General features: G+C 35.8%; 1 protein-coding gene across 2 annotated transcripts in view; it reads right to left on the reverse strand.

The window, feature by feature from the left end:
• CSMD3 (CUB and Sushi multiple domains 3) overlaps nt 1-26,299 on the reverse strand; it is a 759,152-nt gene that overhangs the window by 412,151 nt on the left and 320,702 nt on the right. For both annotated transcript variants that reach the window (XM_074886756.1, XM_074886745.1), the window contains one exon: nt 12,076-12,197. In XM_074886756.1, the coding sequence (XP_074742857.1) occupies nt 12,076-12,197 (122 nt within the window). The remainder of the gene's footprint in view (nt 1-12,075; nt 12,198-26,299) is intronic.

A 26,299-nucleotide genomic window follows, 5' to 3' on the forward strand; every position in this document is an offset into this window, starting at 1 on the left:
GTGTATGGGAGACATTACTTAGACCAATTTTAGGAACTTATAGAAAGTCAAACATAACTAAAACTCAGATTCGGCCTTTAATTCTATCTAAAGTTTTAATCAAAACTAGAGTTAATACCTGACATTCAGGTTATTGCTAGACTCTAAACTTGCTGATGGCTGAAACAGAAGTAATTACTTCTGTTGCAGTTACTGCAATAGGCACAATCTCTCAAACATGTGCTATGGGTAGAACATTATTTTCAGAGTGTAAAACATCGCTCCTATAGTGACAGAAATGTCAAGAAAATATTTAGTGAGATAAAATCTACATTAATTAAGAAAATGGACCTGTCCTCCTTTCATAATGAAAGTAGAGTTATGGTAAAATTGCCGGATGGGAGGACAAGTAATTTATCCCTCTGCAATCGCATTACTTTTTTTTCTCCACATCTCTTTTATTATACTATTTTTCTCCAACACTTAATGCAAAGCACATGCACATGTGTCCTGACTCCAAATTCTCTCATTCAACAATTGATTCTATTCCCTCACTGCTGAACCTGCTAACTTCCTGTCTTAGAAATAGCTGGATTCCCTTCTATGCTCTTACTATACTGAAACAATCTCCCATCCCTCCACATTTCTAAGATTTTTTTTTAAACTTCAGTATATATGTCACTCAAATTTTTTTAACTGGATCAAAATGTTCATGAACAATACAGAAGAATAGTGTAGCTAACATTACAAAGAAATTGAATTTGTTCTGAAGAGAACTGAAGCATTTTTACACTTTCTAGTTTCATATAGAATAAAAGTACATTATCCCCTATTGATAAGTACAGTACTATAATTTTTAATCTGCATGGATGAAAAACAGGATTACGGTTAAACTATATATTTAAGAGTGATCTTAATATGCTCATATTTTCTAATCATTTCACTGACTCTAACACTCACAATACATCTTCACACTAGGCTTAGGAAAAGCCATGTTTGAGACATTTGCTTGTAAAAAGAACTGCAAGTAGTTTGTTCCAACAAAAGCCTGACCAAAACAGATTAACGAAATGAGTACTTGAGTTCATGCTAAAGCACCCAGCCTGCTTGAGATTTATACTGTTAACATGAATAAATATGGATGGCAACTGAGTTTAGGCTTGACAGCAAGCTTAGGAAATGTTCCACTGACAGTTTTGACATGGTTAACAAAATAACACAGCTGTGGTAAATTAAATGTAAACACTGCTTTTTGCTGAATTTGTTTTGCTTATTTTTGTCTTGGCCTAAAAAGCACAAAATCTCAAGAGTGAAAAGGAGGAAAACAGCAACATCATGACATAAAGGAGGAGAAAGAGAAGAATGGAATGTAAGAATATATATCTAAAAAAAATCTTAATATAGAGTGATTAAATGAGAACCACATTTAATATCAATTCAGTTACAGTTGCAAGTTATTCCCTCAGTAAACTTCTTCAGATTTGCAGAAAATATCATGTGAGGAGTTTCACAGATACTTTGGACTATTTCAACAGTTTCTCAGAAAGTAAAAAGGACTACAGTAGTTGGAAGCAGATATAAATTTTCAGTAAGCTCTGCCATTACAACAAAATTCAGATTAGAAATTTCCTAATAATTATCTGACATCCACAAAAAAACCTAGCAAAAATAATAATTAAAAACCCCAAACCTAAAACCAAACCCAAAACCCAGCAATCTCCCAACTCTTAGGCATAAATCATTATTGATTTCAAAATTATTTCAAAATGTGTTAGATAGAAAGATAAGAATGTGAACGCTGGCAAACTTCTGAAACCTATATTCTAAATACATTCTAAAGAATATGTTTTTGCAGGTAGTAAGAATACACTTGAATGTAAAATTTAGAATATGATGGTGACAAACAAAAAATAACATATAATCATATAAAATTTCTTTTTTTAAAATTCCTGCCATGAAAAAAATAAACAAATCAGGACCTAGTTTTCTGATCCATCTAAATTTAACAGTTCAACTATCTTTACAGTTTTGGAAAACAGCTTGATCTTTTTTTTAAAGGAATCTTTTTGCTTATTAATGCATGGTGGTGAACAATGTGTGGTGTGAATATGGCTGAGATCTGTCAGAAAGGCTGTCATTCTAGCACTGACGTTTTCCACACTGTTTCTGTCACTGTAGATTAAAAAAAATCAGCAAGTATAATTCATAAGACTTGAACACTGGTTAACTTTAGCCCTAATTCAGATTTCACTGATATTTTAGCCTGTTGTTAAATTTAAACTGATCATTTTGTAGCCCATTTTTCTGAAGGGCAAAATCAAGAGTCACAATTACAATTTTCTTATCCCATATGCTATTTAAGCAAACATAAACTAGATTTTAATGTAGCCCAGTAAACAGCAGTTTTGTCATTACTTGTAAATACACACAAGATTTGTACTGACCTGACAATGAGCATCTCAGCATTATTTGGCTTTCTCTTGGTCTAAACTAGTTTTAGCATGCTTAAGCTATAACAATTATCTAGCAATTACTGCCTAACAGGTCTGGTTTAGCTCTGTGAATACTATATAGAGCAAAAAAACCCTAACAAGCCAAGGCACTCACTGTCTAAAAAACAACAGCTATTTATGTTAAGTGAAGCTGAGGAAATTGTGCAACTTTCAAACTTTACTTAGCAACAAATAAAGAGAAATCAAGTGAAGATTAAAAAAAAATAATTATGCCTTGGTACAGTGCTGGAAACAGTCTTTTTGTTTCTTTTTATTTCATTAGCAATGAGACCAATTTATTTTGTTAAGCTAAATCAGAGGGATGCAGCAAACTATTACTATTGTATACAGTACAGAAAAAAATTATTTTTTGAGGTATTAGCTAAGAATGAAAGAATTAAATTCACCATTCTTATCCTGGCAAAATATCTAGAGCATTTGAACCACCATAATTTAACAACACCTATAATGAAGAATTGCCATATGATTTCACTCCACTTGTCAAACAGGTAATTTGCAGATTCATAATCTACAAATGCCTTTCATTTTATTTGTTGTTTTTTCCTATGATACAAATATTAATATTAGATAACAGCTTGCTTTCCCCTATTGTCTGGAATTTTATCATGTGTATTATTCATTCTGTGTTTTAAAATTAACAACAAAATTTTTCTGAAAAAGGTCATGAAACAGCTGCAGAATTTGTATCACTACAAGCAGCAGTAGATATTTGAGTTATGGAAGCAATAAAACACACAAAATGAGGTTTTGTCATTCAGACAACAAAATACAGAAAATCTTGCAATGTTTATAACACTATGAAAATGCTTTCATAATGATAATTGTTTAATTTCAAGAAATAAGATTTAATGTTTTAGAACATCAGATTGTGATGGTTGCCAGGTTTAGCAAAAAATGCTAAATCAATCAACCCAGTGTTTACTGTGATGAGACATTATAGGTATTTAGTGCAGGGAAATTTAAAGATACTTTCTTTTATAAAAAACAAGTGGATAAAGTTGTCATGGTTTGTGTTGAAGCAGCTTTCACAGGAAATGCTTTTCTCTATTTTCTATCTAGTTGAGATTAACTGAATCAGTCTGGCAGTGTCAAAACAACTTTTTTCTCTTGCTTAAATATATAGAGATATATATAAAAATCTCTGTTCTGTTTAAGCCCATCAGAAATCATTAGCTTCCTCTACCTATGGTTTTCCTACACAAATCTCTAAATAAAATAAGTCTTCTGCTCTGAGCTTCTCTTTTGCAAACTGCTATCTCCCTGTAAGAGAGGCTTTTAATCTATGGATAAATCAACTCTATGTTACTGGTCCCATCAAGAATAGGTCATTATAGGACCTGAGAAAAAGACTGGTCTGGAGCAAGGTGCAAGTAATCGTAAAATTCAGACTGCAACCTGCCTTCTATGCGTACAGTTCATATCTGAGACAGAATAAACCAAATGTGAATACCATAAAGATTTATAAACAATATTTCTAGCTGTTTATTTGTAAGAAATATTGTTCAAGCATCTGATCTGATACAGAAACAATGAAAGGAAATCAAGTTTTAAATTTTTAGGAGAAAAGCAGTAGAAAAAATGAACAACTTCTGGGGAGGGGAAGGGAATTAAGCCATGAAAATACAATATTTTTTTAATATATTCAAAATGCAAACATAAAATTACAAGATCCCATTACTTAATGTCAGAATAAAATGCCAGCAATTCATAGCGTGGTCCAAAAACTAATTGTTGAGTTTGTGCCACGAGATAATGAAGTATCACTTCCCTTACTAGATGTGTGAGATGTAATAGACTTCAAACTGAGAAATCCTTATTCTCATTTCTGTGCAGTTATTCACAAGAATGTTTCCTATGGACCCAAGGGGTTAATAATATGAGAATCACAGTTCAGGCCAAAGCAAAGAACTTTAAATTCTGTTGCACCTTTAGAGTACCACAGAGAGGCACAATTTCCTTGAATGTTCTTTCAGGCAGATCCTTGGAACTATAGTTCTGCTATTTTTTTTATCTACAAAGCTTTAGCTGATTCTAGAGTAGCCATGGATCAAACAGTGGCAAAAATCACTTGCTTGATGTATGTAAAAAAATGGGTGGAAACCATGTTAAAACAACCCAGAAGTGGGAAAACTGTTCATTAATTTCCTCCATCATATACTGTTGAAGACTCACATGTGCAGGTGCTGATCCTCACAGGGAATTTAAACAACCCCAACACCTCCTGGAAGGGCAACAAGCAGGGCACATGTCATAAAGGAGGTTTAGGGAGTGTATTGATGACAACACAGGTGACTGAGAGACAACAAATGGAGGGAGGCAAGGCAAAAGGCCGGAATAAAACCCTGACAGGAGAACACACTTTGTTTAGGGTTCTGTTTTGAAGAATCCCGTGCAGACAATTCTGGAGAGAACAGTCCAGAGACCCGACTGATTTTCAAGGATCACTACCTCCAAGCTCAATAATGGTTCATCCCAATGAACAGAAAAACAAGCAAAGGTACTAGTAGGCTTGCATGAATCATCTAGGAGCTCCTGAGTAAACTCAAACATAAAATGGAAGCATAAGAAAGATGAAATGAGGGTCAGGACAACCAGTATAAAGACACTCCTCTGAACATGTAGAGATATCTCTAGGAAAGCAAAAGTCCATCTGGGGTTAAGACTGGCAATGAACATGAATGGAAATAAGAACTTCTACAGGTACATCAGCAGCAAAAGGTAGGTGACAGAATACAGGGGGGGCAGGTTGCATGGTGACAAAGGACACTGAAGAGACCAATGTACTGAATACCTTCTTCACTTTTGTCTTCACTGATAAGACTTACTTTCAAAAATCCCAGGCCCCTGAGATCAGAAGGAAAGTCTGGAGTAAAGAAGACTTATTCTTTCTGGAGGAAGATCAGGTTAGGGAACATTTAAACAAATTGGCTATATGCAACTCCATGGGGCCTGAAGGACTGTACACATGGGTGCTGAAGAAGCTGGCCAATGTCGTTGTGAGGCCATTCTCAATCATCTTTGAAAGGTCATGGTGATCAGGAAGTGATTCCTGAGGACTGGAAGAATGAAAACTTCATCCCTATCTTCAAGAAGAAGGAAGGGTATTTGGGGATCTACAGACCAGTCAGCCTCACCTTGATTTGTGGGCATGTGATGGAGCAAATCCTCCTGGACATCATTTCTAAATGTATTGAGGACAGGAGGATGCGTGAAAGTAGCAAGCGTGATTTATGAAGGGGAAATCATGACTGATCAACCTGATAGACTTCTACAATGAGATGACTGGCTTGGTGGATGAGTGGAGAGCAGTGGATGCTGATCTTGAACTTCACTAAGGTTTTCAACACTGTCTTTCAGAAAATCCTTATAGAAAAACTGATGAAGAATGGGTAGATGAATGTACAGTTACGTAAGAAACATGGCTGGAGGCCAGTCACTTTTGATGTACCTCGTGGGTCAACACTGGGTCCAATCTTGTTCTACATTCTCATTAATAACCTTGATGATGGTACTGATTGCATCCTCAGCAGGATTTAAGATGATACAGAACCATGAGGTTTGGCTGATCCACCAGAAGGTTGTGCTGTCATTCAGAGGTACCTTGACAGACTGGAGAAATGGGCTGATGGGAACCTTACAAAATTCTACAAAGGGAAATGGAAGTTTCTGCTGCTGGGGAGGAATGACACCATGCACCAGTACACACTCAGGGCCAACTGGAAGGAAAGGAGTTTTGCAGAAAAGGCAGTGGGGCATCTCATAGACAGTAAGTGGAAGAAAAGCCATCAATGTACTGTTTAGGTTAGGCTAACTCATGGTTTTCTCTTTGCTTTTCCACAACCACGGTAAAATAAATGTCAGTATTACTTCAGTATTTAGGGTTTTTTTTTTTTTAATATTTGGGTAATACATTTTTACAAAGTTAACTTTTTATAAACCGATTGTAAACTTCCTATATGAAAGTTGTTCAACTGTCCTGAAATATTTCAAATTTAGGCAGAATATAAGAGTACACATTTCAATAAGAAGCAGCTGAAAAATTTCGGAAGACTTTTCTTTTACAAAACAGCACAAGCATTTTTATCTGGGCATCATACTGTACAGGAAACCATAGATATTTCACTGTTATGAAATTATATACAAATAGCCCACATTTCTTTTGCCTCTGGATCACTATTCAGAACTTTGGCACATTATATATATTTATTTCTAACAATAATCTTAATTATTTTCTCCTGAACGGATTGACTCCACAGAACAAGATCCTGATAAGAATGAGCATGCAAAAACCATGCACAAGATCAAGAAAAATATGTGGAACTCACTGATATCAGAGGTGTTTGTGCATGTTCATGAATGAGTTTTATTATAAACTCACATTCACATGACCTTTCACAAATGATTTTTATTTAATCTCTCTACTTTTTAATAGTAATAGTAATAAACTGTCCTCTCTAGCCATGTTTGAAGTATTTAGTCAAGCTTCACTGCCAACAAGGCTTGGAGATGAACAGAATATCTGTTTAACTGTGTGAGGCAAGAGACCAACTGTAATGCAGTACAAAGCTAAGGAAGCACATGATTGCCTGGAACAATATTTCTTTCATCTATATTGTATTGATATCAATATTATTTCTGAAACCAGTCAGGGAAGACAATTAGTGAGATTCAGTTGTGGAATAGGCCTGTAAACATGGGCAGAATGTCCATTTACACCAGAGTTATAGTTCCTTTCAGTGTCTTTCATCTAGTGCTTTCTCCCTTAGAAGATTCTCAGTTCTATTTTGTTACAAATGATGCAACAGAAGAAGGTCTGAAATACCAGATCATTAAGTCCTGAAATACCAGGATCAATAAGTCCTCATGGTTCTCATGGCTGCAGTATAAAATATTGTAAATATTGCCATGTTATAATGAATACCATGACATTATTTGTTCCAGTCTTTATAAATAACTTCTAATGGTTAATCTTCATCATACATCAATGACATTTTTGACTTCAAGACAAACATTGGAAGTTATGCCTTTTAGCAGTCATGCAAGGCAAGCACTATTGTGTTCAGAACAATAAGGCAATGTTAGCATGAATCAAAACTGAACACATTAAACCACTGATTATATAAACAAAAACTTTATACATGCAGATTCCTCAATATATGCTAAAAAGAAATTTAACTAACTCGTAAAACAATCTCATTTTCTTTTAAACTCAGCAAGTCTAGGTTCTTCTAATAAATGCTAGACACCTTTTCTATTTATACTGAAAACTATAAACATATTTGAATGTTGCTTCAGATAACATTGTGAACCTTTTATCTACCCGCTATTTTAGAAACCACATAATTATCTGTGAGTCCTTATTTCATTGCGATATCAGAGGTATAATTATGTTCAACCACTAACATGCAAAGAACAGTATTTTCTGGGTAATGCTGAAGCTATTATGAACATATTTATAATAAACAGGATAACTCCTTGCACTAAGATATGCCCGTCATGAATCTAAGTCATTGCAGAATCTAGTCATTTCAGTGGTACATCCAAGAAGTGCAGGAATAGTGTCCAACATTCATGTTTTAGATTAAAATATCTTTCTTAATCTAACATTACTTCTTTGGATTCTTATTACAGACTTAACTCTCTGATGTATCATCCACTAACAGCTATTCTTGATTATTGTCTTATTTAAAGGATCATAATTAATTTTAATAAGTGACCTGTTCTGAACTATCCTTTTCACTCTTTTACTATATACTCAGCACTTTCACAGTATTTAAATACATGAAGAGACAGATAAAGATGTAATTTGTGATCATATAACCTTAGCTGGCTGTCAGGTGTCCACCAAGCCACTCTATCAGTCCCCCTTGCAGGACACGATGAGAAAATGGAATGAAAAAGCTTGTGGGTCAAGATAAGGACAGGGAGATCACTCACTAGTTGCTATCATGGGCAAAACAGACTTGGCCTAGGGAAGATTAATTTAATTTATTGCCTATTAATAATAGAGTAGGAAAGTGAGAAATAAGAATAAAACTAAACCCACCTTCTTCCCACCCACCTTCTTCCCAGGCTCAACTTCACTTCTTTGTTCCTGACTCTTCTGCCTCCTCCTCTCCCCCAAGCAGCACAGGGGGACAGGGAATGGGGGTTGCAGTCAGTTTGTAACACTTCCCCCCTGCTGCTCTTTCCTCCTCATGCTCTTTCCCTGCTCCAGGGTCCCTCCCATGGGAGACAGTCCTCCATGAACTTCTCCAGCATGGGTCCATCCCACAGGCTGTAGTACTTCAAGAACTCTTCCAGCATGAGTCCTTCCCATTGGGTAAAGTCCTTCAGGAGTAGAATTCTCCAGCATGGGCCCCCATGGGGTCACAGGTCCTGCCAGCACACCTGCTTCAGTGTGGGCTCCTCTCCATGGGCCACAGCTCCTGCCAGAAATCTACTCCTGCATGGGTTCTCCATGGGGTCACAGTTTTTTTCAGGGCACATCCACTTGCTCCAGAGTGAGGTCTTCCAAGGGCTGCAGATGGATATCTGCTTCAGCATGGACCTCCATGGGCTGCAGGTGAACAACCTGCATCACCATGGTCTTCTCCACAGGCTGCAGGGGAAACCCTGCTCCTGCACCTGGAGCACCTCCTCCCCCTCCTTCTTCTCTGACGTTGGTGTCCGCGGGGTCATTTCTCTCACATATTCTCACTCTTCTCCTTCAGCTACTGTTATGCAGCGGTTTTTACCCTTTCTTAAATGTTTTATCACAGAGGTGCCACCAGCGTGCCTGATTTGCTCAGCTGTGTCCTGTAGTGGGTCTGTTTTGGAGCCAGCATGAACTGGTTCTGTCTGACATGAGGGCATCTCCTGATCTCTTCTCACAGAAGTCACCTCTGCAGCCCCCCACTACCAAAACCTTACCATATAAACACAATACATAACTACTAATCAAATCAAACTGAATCATGCATGCACTGAAGCATTTTATGAACCAGCAGGAGTTTAACCTATGAATTCTGGTCCATCCCTGAATATTAAAACTGGGTATATGCTTATCTATTTTTACCAATCAGGGCCCGGAACAGTTTTTATGCTGTGTTAATATGTTATTTTGTAGTATTTACAGTTTCAGAAAAAAATTCCTACATAAAATAACTTTTAAAAAACTTTTGATTTGAACTATTGCAGTCATGGCCTCTGACTAAAGAGGGTGCTTATTTTGTTTTCATTATAACTGGATTTTATACAATGGAGTAATTTGATCTCTTAAGTGCTTTGAGAGAAAGGAAAACAAGCATAACAACTGCACCTCTCCAGTACAAGAGATATATGCAGCTACTGGAAAGAGTCCAGAGAAGGGACACTAAGATGATTAAGGGACTGGAGCACCTTTCACATAAGGAAAGTCTGAGAGAGCTAGGCTTGCTTAGCCTAGAGAAGAGAAGGATCAGTGGGATCTTAGTGTGTATAAACACCTGAAGGGAGGATGTAAAGAAGGTGGAACCAAACTCTTTACAGTTGTGCCCAGTGACAGGACCAGAGGCAATGGGCACAAACACAGGAAGTTCTGTATGAACATCAGGAAAGAGTTTTTCACTGTGAGGGTTACTGAACACTAGCACTGGTTGCCCAGAGAGGTTGTGGAGTCACCATCTTTCAAGATAGTCAAAGCCCGCCTTGGCAGCTGCCTCTAGGTAGCCTTGCTTGATTGGGGAAGTTCAACTAGATGATCTCCAGAGGTCCATTCCAACCTCATTCCATAACTCTGTGAAACACACTGACAACCAGAGACAAAGCATTTGTTCACTTCTTAATTTCCTGCACTCAGATTTAGATTCAAAGTTCCTTAAAAGCAGAAACTGGAGATTTCTAAGGAAAATAATACTGAGGAATAATGTTTTTGAATACTCCAGTGAAAAATACTTTTGGTCCAAGTTATGAGGTTTTGAAGATAACACTGCTTGACCATGTTGTGAATTGATGGGGAGGGAGGGAGGAGGAAAGCAGCATTAAGACACTAATACCTTTGCCACTCTTCAAGTCATTAATATCTTAAACCTGCAATCACCTGATATTTGCCAGTAGATACATACCAGTTTGTGAGTTTAAGGTTTTGCTTGTACCATTGGTAGAATGTATGAAATCTTATTTGACTTTTTTTGTTATGTAGACATGCCCTTGCTGTGTTTTAAGAAAGGAAACCATTTTATGCAGAATATGACCAAAATGGTCTTAAATTCATTCTATACAACAGCTCAGTGGTGATTTTCAAGCCATTTAGATCACTTGTTCAAAATGTAAGAGCTGCATTTAGTTTCCTCAAACACTGTTATTAAATTCCATCTACTGCCACATTTGACAGAACTTTCAGAAATTCTAGATATGCACAGATTTGATTAAAGAAATAAAAATATAAAGCTTCTTTGGGCCAGATAAATGGATCTTAACTATTACTTTTGAACTTCTTGCCCACCTGTAGGTCTGAGACTGCATCATCTTTCAAGGACTCGACACATTTTTGATGATCTATGAATTGGATAAGCTGGGTTAGCAGTCCTCTGAACAAGGAAAAAATAAAAACTCTTCCTCCTACCCAAAACACATCTACCATCTTCATTATGAATATTCCAAACACTTAACTACATATCTTCTTTCTTCTTCCGAAGTGGAATATAAGCATGGTTTCCACACAGGAGTTTGTAGCTAAATGGCTTCTGAAATGTAATCAGGTTTTCACTGAGTCCTCTGGTGTAAAGGGGTAGGCCTTCTAGGTCTCTCTGATCAATTAATGGAGTGTGATGGAGATGGCAATGTAAGACAGAAATTAGAAGGTAGAATATACACCTGTACCAGCAAACACAGATGTTGATAGTCCGTTATAAAATATTCCTGAGCTGTACAGTTAATTTTTGTTTTATTACATCTAAACAAGTCCATTACACTCAGTTCAGATAAAATGATACACCTGGAGATAGAATATAGCCATTCCTGCCAGGTGCCTAGCTCTTGAATTTAAAGACAACTGGTGTCATAACTTAGCTTTATTACTCTACTTTGACTCATCTGGCATTATCAGAACTCCCAGCACTTTTGGTTTAAACTGTAGGTATAAAGTATATGGGATTTTAATGTGGTGGTTCAGAAAATGAAATAAATTACACAAGTTTAGAACAGTCCTTCATGAAGCGAAAGTGATTTCTGAACTTTAGTGATTTCTCACATAGTCTAAGGCCAAACATGATATAAACATTCTCATACATAAAACGGCTCTACTGATTATAACACAGTGAACCTATGACATTGCTTCATATCATTGGGTAGTTGCTTCTGGGAATTCATTTAGAGAATCATATAAAAACTTGATGGCATGTACTTGGCATACAAAAACCAAAACACTCTTAGGGGAAACAACAGGTTTTAACATCGGTCCATACCCATATAATATCAGCCATTTCTTAGAAATGTCTGCAATGCACCAAGTACAGCAGCTGGACTGTAGAAAAAAATCATATTAGTGAAAAATGTCATGGTCTACATGTGCTGTTGTTTTTTTTTTTTTTTTTTTAAAGCAAAGCCAGAATTTTAAACTTACCTTATTAGTATTGATAGCTGTGATGACCCACACACATTGAGCATTGCTGTCATACTGGAATGGAAAATTGGGTGATGTGAAAGTGCCTCCAGGTCCCTGAAGACTGGATCCACAAGTCTTGACTGCAGAAAGAAAGTTCACCTTTTAATTCACATACAAAATAAATGTAGCAGCTTCATAAATCAAGCTCTAACTTACATTAATCAAGATGTGAAGAATTAAAATACCATTGACCAAAAATAGAAGCAATGCAAGATAATAGAATATTCATGTTTAGTTATTCTGACAAAGTAAAACAGACTTTCTCTTATGGCTAAGCTTATAATCTTAAAAAAAAAACAACAAAAAAAAAGTATTTGGAGTTAAAAGAGTAACTACAGTAAGAGAAACTGTTCTATTTATTTTTAAAACACTTCAAGAAGTAACATGTCATTACCCTCACTAACGTCTTGAAAGACAAGAGTTTATATAGTAGAACACAAAGATCACTTTTATCACTGTGCATCTTTTGTGCATATTTATTGATGTATGGCATGTCAGTATTTTTTCAGCTGTAACCACTGTCCAAACCATTGAACAAATGGTTGAAGCATTGAAAACTTTAAAGGAAACTGGTAAAAGTTAAACTTACACAAAATAATATTATCTATTTTTAAAGACTACAAAGGGCATTTATTTAAAAATCAAAGTCTGTGTGGATATTTACAGTAGCATATCTTAAATAAAAACAAACTAATATCCTTATTTACTGTAGGCTGCATCTCACATCACAAATAACATAAAGGACATAAACCATGTCCTTTCTGCTTGTGAATGACATTTTTAAGGCACTAAATTCACAGCCTGCTGAAGTCAATAAAAGTTTTATTGTTAGTTCCTTGATATTTAGATCTTTGCTGAATGTACTATTGGTTAACTTTTCCTGTATGAAGTTGTAGAACTGACAAGCAACCTCAGCTAAACCTTTTTCTCCAGTGATTATTATGACATCACAAACAAACTGCAGAAGTTAAAGAATTAATGTTTCCTCTGTATTCTAACAGACCATCTTGCTTAATTGAATAAAAAAATTCACACTAAAATATGTGAAATTACCATACAGTTATATTGCACTTTCACAAAGTGTGCATATTTGATCAATATTGAACACAGCAAATTCAGCTGCTGCTGGATGAAGACTTGTTCCTTCCCTCCCATTAGCCTTTAGAAAGAATGTCACTATTTTCACCCAACTGGCACCACTTTTACCCCTCAGAGAAGCAATACTCTGTTGAAGAGTCTGTTCAAAGCCACACCAGAATCCTGAAAATAAGGAGAGAGGAGGGAGATGAGGGGAAGGCTGAAGCCATTGAGGTCATGAGTGAGACTAATGCTGAGAACAGCTTTTTGTCTTAGTTTTTAGTACGAAACTGTATAACTCCTGCAGCTCATATCTGTGTGTGGGAAGAAAGCCAGGATGACGAAACCAATGAGTGCTCTAGACACAATCTACAACTCACAGCTGAACATGTAAGTCCATCCTATTAGCAGAGTTGGGACATAAAGCACATCTCCTTTGAGTGTGTGGTGTGGTAGAGTTATGAGTTGGGTTTGCTGCCTTTACTCAGGGTAGTCGCATAGTGGAGGTCTTAAAGGAAAGCCATGTCATTCCATAGTGGAATGGTCCTCATGAAAGGTAAGTCTTTGACTCCTAATTTCTATTATTCATACTCATTTGAAATATTCATAACAGGTATTTGCTTTCAGTACCATAATCTGAAATCCAGAAGAAAAAACCCCCAAAATTTCACAAATTAAACCAATCACTTGATTCTATAAAGTCTGGTTAAGAAGGAAAAAAGGAGTGATTAAAATATTAATTTTCATTCATTTGTAAATACAAATATAAGAGATTGCAAAGATGAAGCTATTAGCTACACTTATTTAAAGTTTAGGAAGGCTTCTGATACAGCAACATAACATACTAAAATGCTATGGGTTAATACTGAATTTCTTTGGAGTTAAAGGGAGAAAAATGTACACCTTTAAGGTTGAATGGCTATATATGATTGATCTCACTGCATCTGTTAAGTGACTGATGAACAAAACACATCTGTGTTATTTGGTGAATATCAGAATACTTTCTGTTCAGCAATAACTGTAGTGAAAGCAATGTTCTACTATAAATTGACAATATAGTAATCAAATATACTAATATTTTATGTTCAGGTGTATAATCCACAGTTTTTCAGTAAAACACAATCAAAAGAATTCTTATGCGATTTATTTGTCCTTCTTTTTCTTTTATAAAAGTAATTTCTATTTGCCTCTGAACTTAAGTAACGTATTTTCTCCTTCAACATCCCCATTTTTGCTTTTGTCCCATTACCTGTGGTCTTTATCTCAATAAGTATCACAAGTTCCCTGTCTCTGCCTTGGATTTTGTGTGAATCACATGAAGATTTGTTCTCAATTGCTGAAAATTTTAAAGTGCTGCAGAATAGGCGGTGCAGTATACACTTGTAAAACTAAGATTATTTTTTTTAGCTTTTAATGATTATTAGAAAAATCTCTCAGAGATGTAACAAGTGGTCTACATAAACTTTTTATTTTATTTATTGAAAATTATAAATACTTCCCATTTTTAAGACATTCTTTGACAAACCTTCTGAATTCAAGTAGTTTTTCACAAGACAGTGCACCTAAGTGTGCACTGCCTCTCATGGCTCTGTGCTGATTCTTACAATGCTTCAAAGAGTAAGTAAAGAAGATGAAAAAAAATGAACTGTTTCCACTAGATTTTGGAAGTACTGCCTCAGACACAGTTTACACAGATCTTCACATGAGTAATTCTATTTAACATGAGTAGAGTTTACAGATAAGCTGAAAGTTGCAAAATTGTAAAAAATATATATAATGGTAAATTAACATCGCATAACACCTTTTCGTGCACTTCTTGTATCTGTCCCTACTTATTTTAAGGATTTGAGAATCCTGCTGTGCAATCTTGATATTGGTTAGTTGTCACCTGCATGGGTGACTGGCTACCTGTTTCCAAAATACAGCAAAGAACAGAAGTTCCACAGGCATTCAGATCATTCAGATTCATTCACCATGAATAGATAGATCCTTCTGACATAAGAAGCCTCTCTGAATATAGACATATTTGATGCCTTAGTCTGTCAAAATTCATTGGCTACTACTTCAAATCAAGATTGTGGCAATACAAGCTAGCTTCAAATCATTAGTTGAAATCTGAGATGCTGTGTTTTGAAGAAATTTAAATATTAAAGGTGTGAATATCAGGAAATTAATCATTATTATCATTAAGAAACAGATCAGTTCCTTTCCAGAGTACTCTTGTGTCTTCAGGGGTTTCTGTCCTGACTTTGGTTCATTATTATTCAGCAAGAATTTGCTTTCTTTTTTGGAATGGATCTGAGGGCATAAATTAGATTACTATTCCTATGCAGATAATTCATATGTTTGAATATTAGTTCTGGTTGTGCTTCTGAATATTTTATACAGTATTGGGAAATACTTAAGCATAAAGACACTGATATCTACTATCTTCAAAAACAAACATTATATTTACACTAAAGATTTATGGTCACGGATGCATATTGAACACACTCAATTATTTTACTTATTCAGCAACAGCAGTAACAGTTTGGTAAAATACAAGCATGAGACCTACAAAATCCGACCCTTAATATTTTTCATATAATAGGGATTTTACTGCACACAAATTGCAACACACCAATATGTATGATCTACCATTTAGAGTTAATAAGGTTTTATATATCTAAGTCACTACATTTTTTGAAGAGAATTAAATGTTCTTACAGTACCACATCTGATTTCAGACACATTGTCAACACAGGAAAAAGATTATTAATTAATTTTGCATGTAACAGACAAAACCAACTCATAAGACCTCACTGTCCTCTAAGCATGGAATCAGCTTTTGGTGGGAGGCAGAAATCAGTAAATTTGTGCAAATCTTTTGCCATTCCAGTACTCCAATCTGCTCTTCAGAAGTTATTATGAGTTTTGCGACTAACTTCAGAGATTGGCATGAATTTTATATTTGAGATTAGTATGAAGAAAGAAAAAAACATGATCAGTATGGCAAATAATTTAGCTAAGGAAAGATTATACATACGGAGATGCAATTGTGTAGGATAGCAACTATGTAGTAACAGGTGGAGCTGGGGAGGACCGGGAATGACTGTTGGTGCCCTCAAGGTCCTGACAAAATCTCTTAGCTAACAGTTGTATCCCACTAAGTTTCAGCAAAAGTCATCTATGTGTCACTCCCTGCCCAGAACACCTTTCAAAGTGATAATTAAAGAGGAGAGGATTTATTTTAATAATCCAATTCCGAATAATGAACAAAGTTGGTTGGTTTTTTTATTTTTTTTTTTCATTTTTTCCCACTATGCTCAATTGTACAAAAATCTGAAGCTAAATAGGCTGATGATCTAGCTCAGAATAGCGTAACTTTTGATGAAGGACACTTTCTAAAGATCCAGAACATACATTTCAAGACAGTTCTCTTAGAGAGACATTTTTGTGGCTTTGAAGGAAAGTTTCAAAATGTGAACTAAACTAGTGGTATCCAAAGTGGGGTGTGTGTACCTCAGAGGCTGTGCAAAATAAACCACTACTGTGCAGGAAAAAAAAATATTAGAACTTCCATAGTACATGTATATAACTTATAGATAAATGAACATATATTGTTGAGATGTGCCCAGAAATTTTACTGATATGGGTGCTCAGCTGGAGACCATGTATAAAATGTCATGAACATAGACATTTTTAATGTAGTATTTAACAAAGCATGGAAATTTTAAATAAAAGGTTACACCTGAAGTCTAATGTAAAAATGTAACTGTTAAAATTTTAAAAATATTGTTAAATATTTTACTAGCAATTCTATACTGCCAATGTTTTATGTAAGAATCAGAGATAACAGCACCTCCTGTAATTACTATACAATTGATCAAAGCTACTATAAACTTGGTTCAGTGTCTGACTAATCACTATCAAGAAGATGGTAACTTATAATCAGACCAATAAAGTGTTCAGATACGAAAAGGGCACGTTTTTGAGAGAAAATCACTGCTAAGGTACCTGTGAGTTCACTGGTAGCCATATATGTCCCAGAAACACTGAAACATATATTTTCCAATGATATCATGACTGAGATGAACATCTCTGTAAAAATCTCATATAAAAAATTTTCTGGAATTTGGAAACTACAAAGTCCCTTACAAAATCAATTCAGCAGTTTGGTTCAGAACACATTTAACACAATAAAAGCACTTTCATTCAAAGACTAGGAAAAGAAAGAGCTGACTTTGCTAGCACTCTATCTTAAAAGTTTATCACATAAGAAAAAAATTATAAAATTTTAAACCCTAAAAACTCTGCTGTTCATAGAAGAAGAACACTGAAAAATACCAACTTCATATTAGTAGAATATAATAGAAAAGAAAGATTCTTCTGGTGGAATATTATTTTTCTAGGGTAGCTTCTTTTAGGAACAAATTTTAATTAATTCCATCGCTAATTCCCACATTTCTCTTGAGATTTCTGGCCATTTGTTTTGGTCTATAAGACACACAAGAATACTGCAGCAAGACCTATTCATTTAGTGCCTTCAAACTGTAACTCTTCCTGCAGTGTGCCCTCCATGCTACAGAAAAATCTCTGAAGATCTGAAAAGGAAAGGAATGATTAGCTACTAAGGCACAACTGACTATGACTCTTCAGAAGAAAAACTTACAACTTATATGTAAAGACATACTAAGTGTGTTACCTGAAATAAAATATTGAGATGTACTCCAAAACAGATTAAATGATATTCAGTTGGTGGAATTTATTCAATACTGTGCAAGTTATCCACAAATTTGGTGGTCTCCTACAACAGGGTTACTTTAGTGGATAAGGGAAGAAAAACTGATGCCATCTACCTGGACTCAGGTAAAGCATTTGACACTGTCCCGCATGACATCCTTGTCTCTAAATTGGAGAGACACAGATTTGACAGATGGATCACTTGGTGGATAAGGCATTGGCTGGATGGTCACACTCAAAGAGTTGCAGTAAACGGCTCCATGTCCAAGTGGAGACCAGTGACGAGCCATGTTCCTCAGGGGTTGGTGTTGGGACCAGTGTTTTTTAACATCTTTGTCAGCAACATGGACAGTGGGATTGAGTGCTCCCTCAGTAAGTTTGTTGATGACACCAAGCTGTGTGGTGCAGTCAACACGGTGAAGGGAAGGGATGCCAACCAGAGGAACCTTGACAGGTTTGAGAGGTGGGCCCGTGCAAACCTCACGAAGTTCAATAAGGTCAAGTTCAAGGTCCTGCACATGAGTCAAGGCGATCCCAAGCACAAATACAGGCTGGGCGATGAGTGGATTGAGAGCAGCCCTGTGGAGAACTTGTCAATAGCCATGGATAGTAAACTGACTATGAGCCAGCAATGTGCATTTGCAGCCCAGAAAGCCAACCGTATCCTGTGACCAGTAGGTCAAGGGAGGTGATTGTTCCTCTCTACTCTGCTCTCATGAGACCCTACCTGGAGTACTGTGTCCAGAGCTGGGGCCCCCAACATAAGAAGGGCATAGACCTTCTTGAGTGGGTCCAGAGGAGGGTCATGAAGATGGTCATGGGGCTGGAGCACCTTCCTTATGAGGACAGGCTGAGAGAGTTGGAGTTGTTCAGCCTGGAGAAGAGAAGGCTCTGGGGAGACCTTATAGCGGCCTTCCAGTACTTAAAGGGGGCCTACAGGAAAGATGTGGAGGGACTTTTTATCAGGGAGTACAGCAATAGGACAAGGGGTAAAGCTTTTAAACTGAAAGAGGGTAGATTTAGATTAGGTCTTTGGAAGAAAATCTTTACTGTGAAGATGGTGAGACACTGGAACATGTTGCCCTGAGAAGTTGTGGCTGCTCCTGTCCTGGAAGTTTTCAAGGCCAGGTTGGATGGAGCTCTGAGCAACCTGATCTAGTGGAAGGTGTCCCTGACCATGGCAGGGGGGTTGGAACTAAGATGATATTTAAGGGTCTTTCTAGCCAAATCATTCTATGAATCTATGAAGTTATGAACAGACTAAACAAACTGAACATAAATACTCATTGTATGCAGTTAATTCTCTTGTTTTATAAATATATTGAACTCAAGAGCTTAATGCCAACATAATGCTTTTTCTTCTCACAAGTATCAAGTAATTATGAATTTCAGCTGAGTCACTGAACAGTGAACAGAATGTAATTCATTTTTATAAGACTGGAAAATATCAGAGTACTAATATATATTTCTCATCTGAAAATAAATTACTAACATATACATTTCAGTAAACTTTGGAAATTTTTACAATCTCTCTCTACTTTCTTAAGCGCTCAACAGAATTAGGTTTTGGGTAAGTTTTTTGGAGATTTTTTGTTTGTTTGTTTGTTTTGAAGTTATATAATTTATATTTCCTGTGGCTTTTTGAGATGGGAATTTGAAGACAAAGAAATGTAGAAAAGCAGACACAAACCCTCTTGACTAAAAGGGACAAGCCATTTTGTCTATCTACCTATCTACCTATTTGAACAACTCTTCACTGTTTGTCTCAGTATTCTATATTAGAAGGATGGAATTTTTATTGAAATGAAATCGGATACAAAATGTTGCATGTGTGATATTATCACCTAACAATGTCACATACTGTCAGTCAAAGATAAGGGGAAATAGAAAAAGAAGGAAAAAACAGGACATCAAAGGACTTAATAAGGTTGAATAATTAGAGCAGATTTTAAATAAGCTTCCCACAGTTTTCTTTTTGGAAAAACCCTAAACTTTTTTATTAACATAAATTGGGTTACAAATCTGAGTTATCACCTCACGGTTAGTACTTAGCATCAACGTTTTAGAAAAATAATTACGGCAATCAAGTATCATTTTGCAAAGCAGGAGGAAAAGCTTTTTGGAGAAGAAAAGATTTTTGGAGAAGAAAAGATCTAGTTAAAGATTTATATTCTGACCAAGAAATTCCGAGTAAATTTAGACAAATTTTCTAGTTCTGTGAAAAGATAAAGACAGCAGAATATTTCAGTTTTACTGAGGAGAAACATCTATTTCTGCTAAGGTCGATACAGACAGAAGACAACTTGTAACTTTCTCATGGAATTGCACCTGTAAGTACCGAAATTCCTTAAACTACAGTACCCCCTTTAAAGATGTTTTACACTTCAACTTAGACAAATTATACGCAGTTTGCTGGAGTGTATATCATTTTCTCTACACAAGGATAGGATTCCTTAGATTTCCTCCTTTATGTGTAAAAACAAACTAATGTTTGTTACCTTAACTAGGAAGGTGAGCAGTCAAACAACTGTACACTTCATATATTTTTCCAAGGCAAAGGATACTCCTGTCATCTTGGTATCATGTCTGTGCAGATTTTTGGAGTAACATTTTTCTCTCAGATCTCTTGTTTCCTCTACATTGTCAGCAATCCAGCTTTCAGATGCTGCAAGTTCCTTGTTCTCCCTTTTCTTATTTTCTCTAGACAATAGCTTAATTTACGAGAATTTTTTTCTTAAGATAATAGTTTTGATTATTGGTTTTCAAAATTTCTTTTGGTACTCATAAGTGTTCAGGTCTTTTGGACATGAGATGATATATTTATATACAGAATAGTTTGCTATGTTTATCTAAAAAACCAATAAAATACCAATATTTATATATTTTAACTAATACAGAAGCTGTCACAGTATGCTGGGGTTTAATCTTATTTACAAAGAGTGGAATACATTTAATTATAAGCCTGCAATTTGTTCCATAATTTTTTTAGTGTCTCTTTAGGTGATGCTCTGAAAGCTAGAATAATTAATAACCAGGTCTGAAATAAGTAATGATAAGATCTGGATCTTCACAGGAGAATGTACATACAGGTAAACTTAACATATATTACTAGGCATATAAAGGTAGACAACCACTAGAAAAAGGTAGACAACTACTAGAAAACAGGATTTTATTACATTTACAAGCCCAACTGAGCAATGAGGAGTGTATTATATTGCCTTTATGAAGAACTACTGTTAATGCATATTCTAGATATTATTAATTTACATTGTCACTATACTGTAGCACATTTGAGTAAAAATGTTTTTACATCTACCAAGACTTCTACTTAAAGATTTAAAAATAATTTATAAAGGCTAATTATTTCAGTTTCATAATATCTCTGTAAGGTGGAAAGGCATGTAAATTCTGTAGGAAGAACATCCCCACTTAAAAAAATTATTGACTGTTTTCAGATAATCTAAAATTTGCTTGAGTTCCTTAATCCTTATTTACTCTTTACTGAGCTCCTAATAAGCCTAGCAGTAGACAATAGAAAACAGCAGGACAGGTGCACTTTAAGACATCTGATAATGGCCCCAGGTCATACAATAATTTAATGACAAACCTAGAATACCTCATTCCAGGCTTTTGCTTTAATTATTAGGACAGTCATCTTTTGGCACTGCTCGGGGATACCATATTCTGAGGAGGATCTCTGTGTCTCTATTTAAATAATCTCTAGAGTTATGGAAATTATACATTAAATATCAAGTACCTATCATACCCCTTATCCAAATCCAGATTATTTCCTACAGTTTATAACTTGTATTTCACCTAGACTACTTTAAGTCTTTAAAGTTAATTGTTTTAGCTTTCCTTCAAAAAGAAAATATCCTCCTCCCCGCACACAGAGACATAACTTTGCCATACTCAGACATATCATACAATGGGATATAGTTCCTGGAAAAACTTGTTAAAATATTTTGAAGAACATCAACAAACTATCAATGACCAGCAAGGAAAACAAATTACAGAATCACAGAATCATCTAGGTTGCAAAAGACCTTGAAGATCATCTAGTCCAACTATTAACCTAACATTGACTGTTGTCAATTACACCATATCCCTAAGCACTATGTCTACCTGACTCTTACTAGCATTTACCCATCACATATTAAATTTTCATTTTAAATTTTTTCACTAGATTTTACGGAGGCAAGAGCATTTCATGTGAACCAAATCTCTCAGCAGAGTGGAAAAATTAATCGCTCTTTATGAGAAATCCAGACTCCTAATTCTGAATTTTTAAACCCTATCCTGTTAGTTATTTCCTGTGGCCTTATTTTTTTTTTTTTTCAATTATAATCTTTTTCCTAAAAAAGTTTTCAGTTACAAACTTATTACATCACTTGCATGTGTCACTCTATGCATACATATGGAATGACAAATCTGTTTAAAAGAGTCATATGTCCACCTCAGAACTAGAAATACTTTCTAACTTAGTAAAACCTTGTTCCAGTCTGGCTGCAGAAGTCATTAAAGTTAATTGGACATATTTCTAAAGTTTTTCAACGACATATGTATAGAAGATGTATTCTCACAGACTCATGGGTTTTTACTTTGACACCTATGTCTTTACAGAAGTACTATAAAACCATTTAAACTACATTTTGTACATTCCCATTTAAAATATATTCTTCAAGTGATGGTACAATACCAGAATGATTCAGTCTTTGAATTTAGGACATCATTTATATGTTTCATCTCTCTGAGGTGTTACTTAAATCTATGTTGGCCTAACATTACACTGAGATATGGCATTTATGTCAATATGCAGGAAGCAGCCAATACAGATTTTTTACAGATAGTTTTCTCCAGTCTTGTTTAACTTAGTCACTCACAATGTATAAACCACAAACTATGAGTAATGAGGTTTTGGTGACCATTTCTTTAAAGTAAATTCAAAATACAGAGGTTTTGAGGAGTCTTCCCAAATTTTCTTTGTAAGTATCTATTATATCTATTCACAATTACTTATTTCAATTAAAAAAGGGAATATTTTTCATCTTGCACCCCATTAGTTAAGATACTGGATGATATTTAAGCTATGTGAATGTAGTGCTTTCTTCAAAGTTCTTTTGCAGCATAATGTAGTAGATTCCTTTACCATCAGAAATCTGCAATGCGTAACAGTAGGAATATTCAAAGACAACAGTCACATCCGTGTTTAAAATCTTGAAGACAGCAATTTTTGGTGAGTTAATTTTAAATAAAACTATCTTCTTATGCTTGAAGAGTTCAATTTCTCTGCCAGCATAAGCAGTAGTATGTTTAGCTTGCTAATGGTGTTTCAGTTGTTAGTTCTGCATTAATAGCACTTTCACATAGTATGCACTACAGTTTCAATTATCGACATGACTCTAAACAAACTTAAAATCATAAGTAATCAGGAAGTACAGGCTTTTATCACTTAAGATTTAAACATACACTTTATTCTTCACTCTTTGTTTAGGGAAAGTACGACTTCTGTACATCTGTATTGCAGTACATCTTATTTAATTTTGATTTTGTTTCTGAAAGAGAATGTAGGACTGCATGTCCTAATGTTTCTTTCATGTGAACTATATCTATGACTTTAATGTGAAAGCAGAAGAAACGATAAAGAAAAAAGAAAAAATGCTTAAAGGGGGATGACATTTTATTTGTGAAGAGGCCAAAATTGTCTAAGCAACTTGTCATGGCCAATAATATGAAAATCAATCATGTTGAAAACTTAGTATAGAATTATTTAATTTGTAGCCCTTGCCAACAGACAGAAAATACAATCAATACTGTCTTGGCACTTGATCAGGCTTGGAGGGAGATGGTAAAGCCTTGGTGGGAAATGATAAAGTCTTGGTGTTCTAACTGGGGGGAAAAAAATAATCTCTTATTTTGTCTGTGGATCTTTACTAAGGATGGAGGATGCTATAACAGAGTTTTCCCTATGTTAACCACCTCTTGGGAATGGGAAGAGGATCAGCTAATATCAGAGAATTTATCAATCTTTCAGTTCCTTTGTAATTCTTCTGCCAAATAACCAGTCTTACAGGACTGTAATCAAAACAATACATGGGCCCAGAATGGAATTTTTTCCCCTTTAGCAAATGGCAAAATGTTGTCTTTCAGCCTCTCTTCATCCTTTGTCATAAGTTTTTCTCACATTACTTTGGAGAATTAATAAATGCAAATGAGTAGGGTAAAATAAAAATGCCAGTAAGTGGTGTCTGTGAACTGAGGACTGAATCATGAGATGAAGGGATGGGATGGAGCATCTCTGAAGTCAAATGTCTGTCACTTCTAGAATAAAAGGCAATACATCTCTTCACTAGATCTAATGAGTCTGTGTTTAAAGAGATTTATTTTCTTCTCTCTGGATGTCAAATTTTAAAAAGTTAAAAAAAAATTCTTCACAAATAATCTAACACACAAAAAAATGAAATTATTCTACATCTATAAGTCTTCAGAAGAATTTTCTTAAACATCTTAAAGTGATTCATTGATAATTACTTGGGAAGATGGAGTCATTCTACATGTGCAAAAGTGAATTAATACCGAATAAATGCTGAATTAATGCTAAAAGTATATTGAATTCATTAAAATTACAATAGCAACTGCATATCTTCTATCAATAAAGACCATTGAATTGCCTAAGAATAACAACATAATTGATGACCGTATGATAAAGTGATGAATATCTAATACCAAGCTATACAAGGAATAGTCTCCCTAAGAAAGTGGACAGATTTCACACCACAATCAAAGTTTTACAATAATAGATTTTCTCTCTGTTTTACACAACTAACAGAAAACATCACTACATTTTTCTTCCAGCTTTGAAAGAACTTACAATAGCCTGTAACATTAATATAATCTAAAATTTGCTGTCCACTATTGGGACCTTGCATATGCCTTCTTTTTGCACTCCTAGGCACTCAGCTAACTTTGCTTTAAAGGCAGCTCTGATGTGGTGCAGCTGTAAACTGGGTGCTGGAAACTGTGTGTGTGACAAAGAGCTGTGGTAAGCGTGTTAGTCCTCAACTCCACTCAGGAGCTGCATTTGACAGCTCAGGCACATGGTCCTTCCCTGAGCTACTTTGTAGTCTGCCAATGCATGTAACCTGAGAAACAAGCAAGACCAGGACACCATGCTTAGTTAAAGAATGACGATTTCATTGGAATTACAGAAATGTCAGCTCTCATGACTGGAGTACTGTAATGGATGCTTACAAGCTATCCAGGAAAAGCAGAAAGGGTAGAAGAGGAGTGGTTGGCTTCTATGTAAAAGAGAAGGTTGAGTGCATGGAGCTTATCAATGACAAGAGATCAGTTCTCTAGAGAGCCTATGTTTCAAAATTGTTGAGATCTCCATCAGAGGAGATCTCATGGTAAGGGTTTGCTACAGACCTGTAAGGAACTGAAGGAGGTAATGTCGCAAACATTCATCAACACAGAAAACCTCAAGGACAATCTGTGGCCTTTGTGATTAGTCTAAGGAATGTCACCCAAAGAAGCAGGAGTGTATTGAAGGATGCACCCCCCCACTCCCTTGCAGTGTATTGACAAACTCCTTAGACAAACCACAGAGGGGGGAAATGTGGAATGAGTGAAACCAAATGTTTCTCATCAAGTACAAGGGCTGCTAATCATTGGCTCCATTGTGTAAGCCCGAAAAGGTGACAAGGCCTGAGAAGAGGTAAGCATTTCTGACCCAGAAGCTGGACGATTGCTCAAGAAGCAGGAAGTCAGCAAAAATCTGTGAGAACAGAGGAAAAAACAAAGGTGGGCAGGGTGAGTACAACCACCGACACAATTGGACAAGGGGTGGTGCACCCCGTTCCTCCTAAATGTATGTGCAGAACCCATGCTCCACCTTTTTCCTTGTCTTTCATGGAAATGAGTTTGTGGAATACCTGACCCTCCTCGTCTACTATGTTAATCAGCCAGTAAGATGAACTTAAAAGGCGACAGAAAACTTTGCTGTGTGTGCACCCACCACCCAAGATTAGCGGACCTGAGACAACGCTGGATCCAGGGGTGGTGAACAGATTTCTTTGACTCTCTTTATTTTCTTTCTTTTCTTTTATTTCTTATAGATTTATAAGACAACACATTGCTTATTATCCTTTTCCAGGTTTAAATTGTTTTCTACCACAAGTAAAACATTTCAACCGGTTGTTTGGTGTCATTTCACCTTAATTTAACCCAAAGGGATCACAGAGCCATTGTGACTCTCTGGGATCCCAGTCTAGGTTGTAACAAGTCCACGTGATCAGTACCAAGCCTTCCCCAAATAACCCACAGAAGCCTTGGGCCTGCAGGCCCTAGTTCTCCTAGGAGACTTCAACTACCCTGATATTTG

Source organism: Strix uralensis, chromosome 1 (assembly GCF_047716275.1).
Source record: "Strix uralensis isolate ZFMK-TIS-50842 chromosome 1, bStrUra1, whole genome shotgun sequence".
Classification (NCBI taxonomy): Eukaryota; Metazoa; Chordata; class Aves; order Strigiformes; family Strigidae; genus Strix; species Strix uralensis.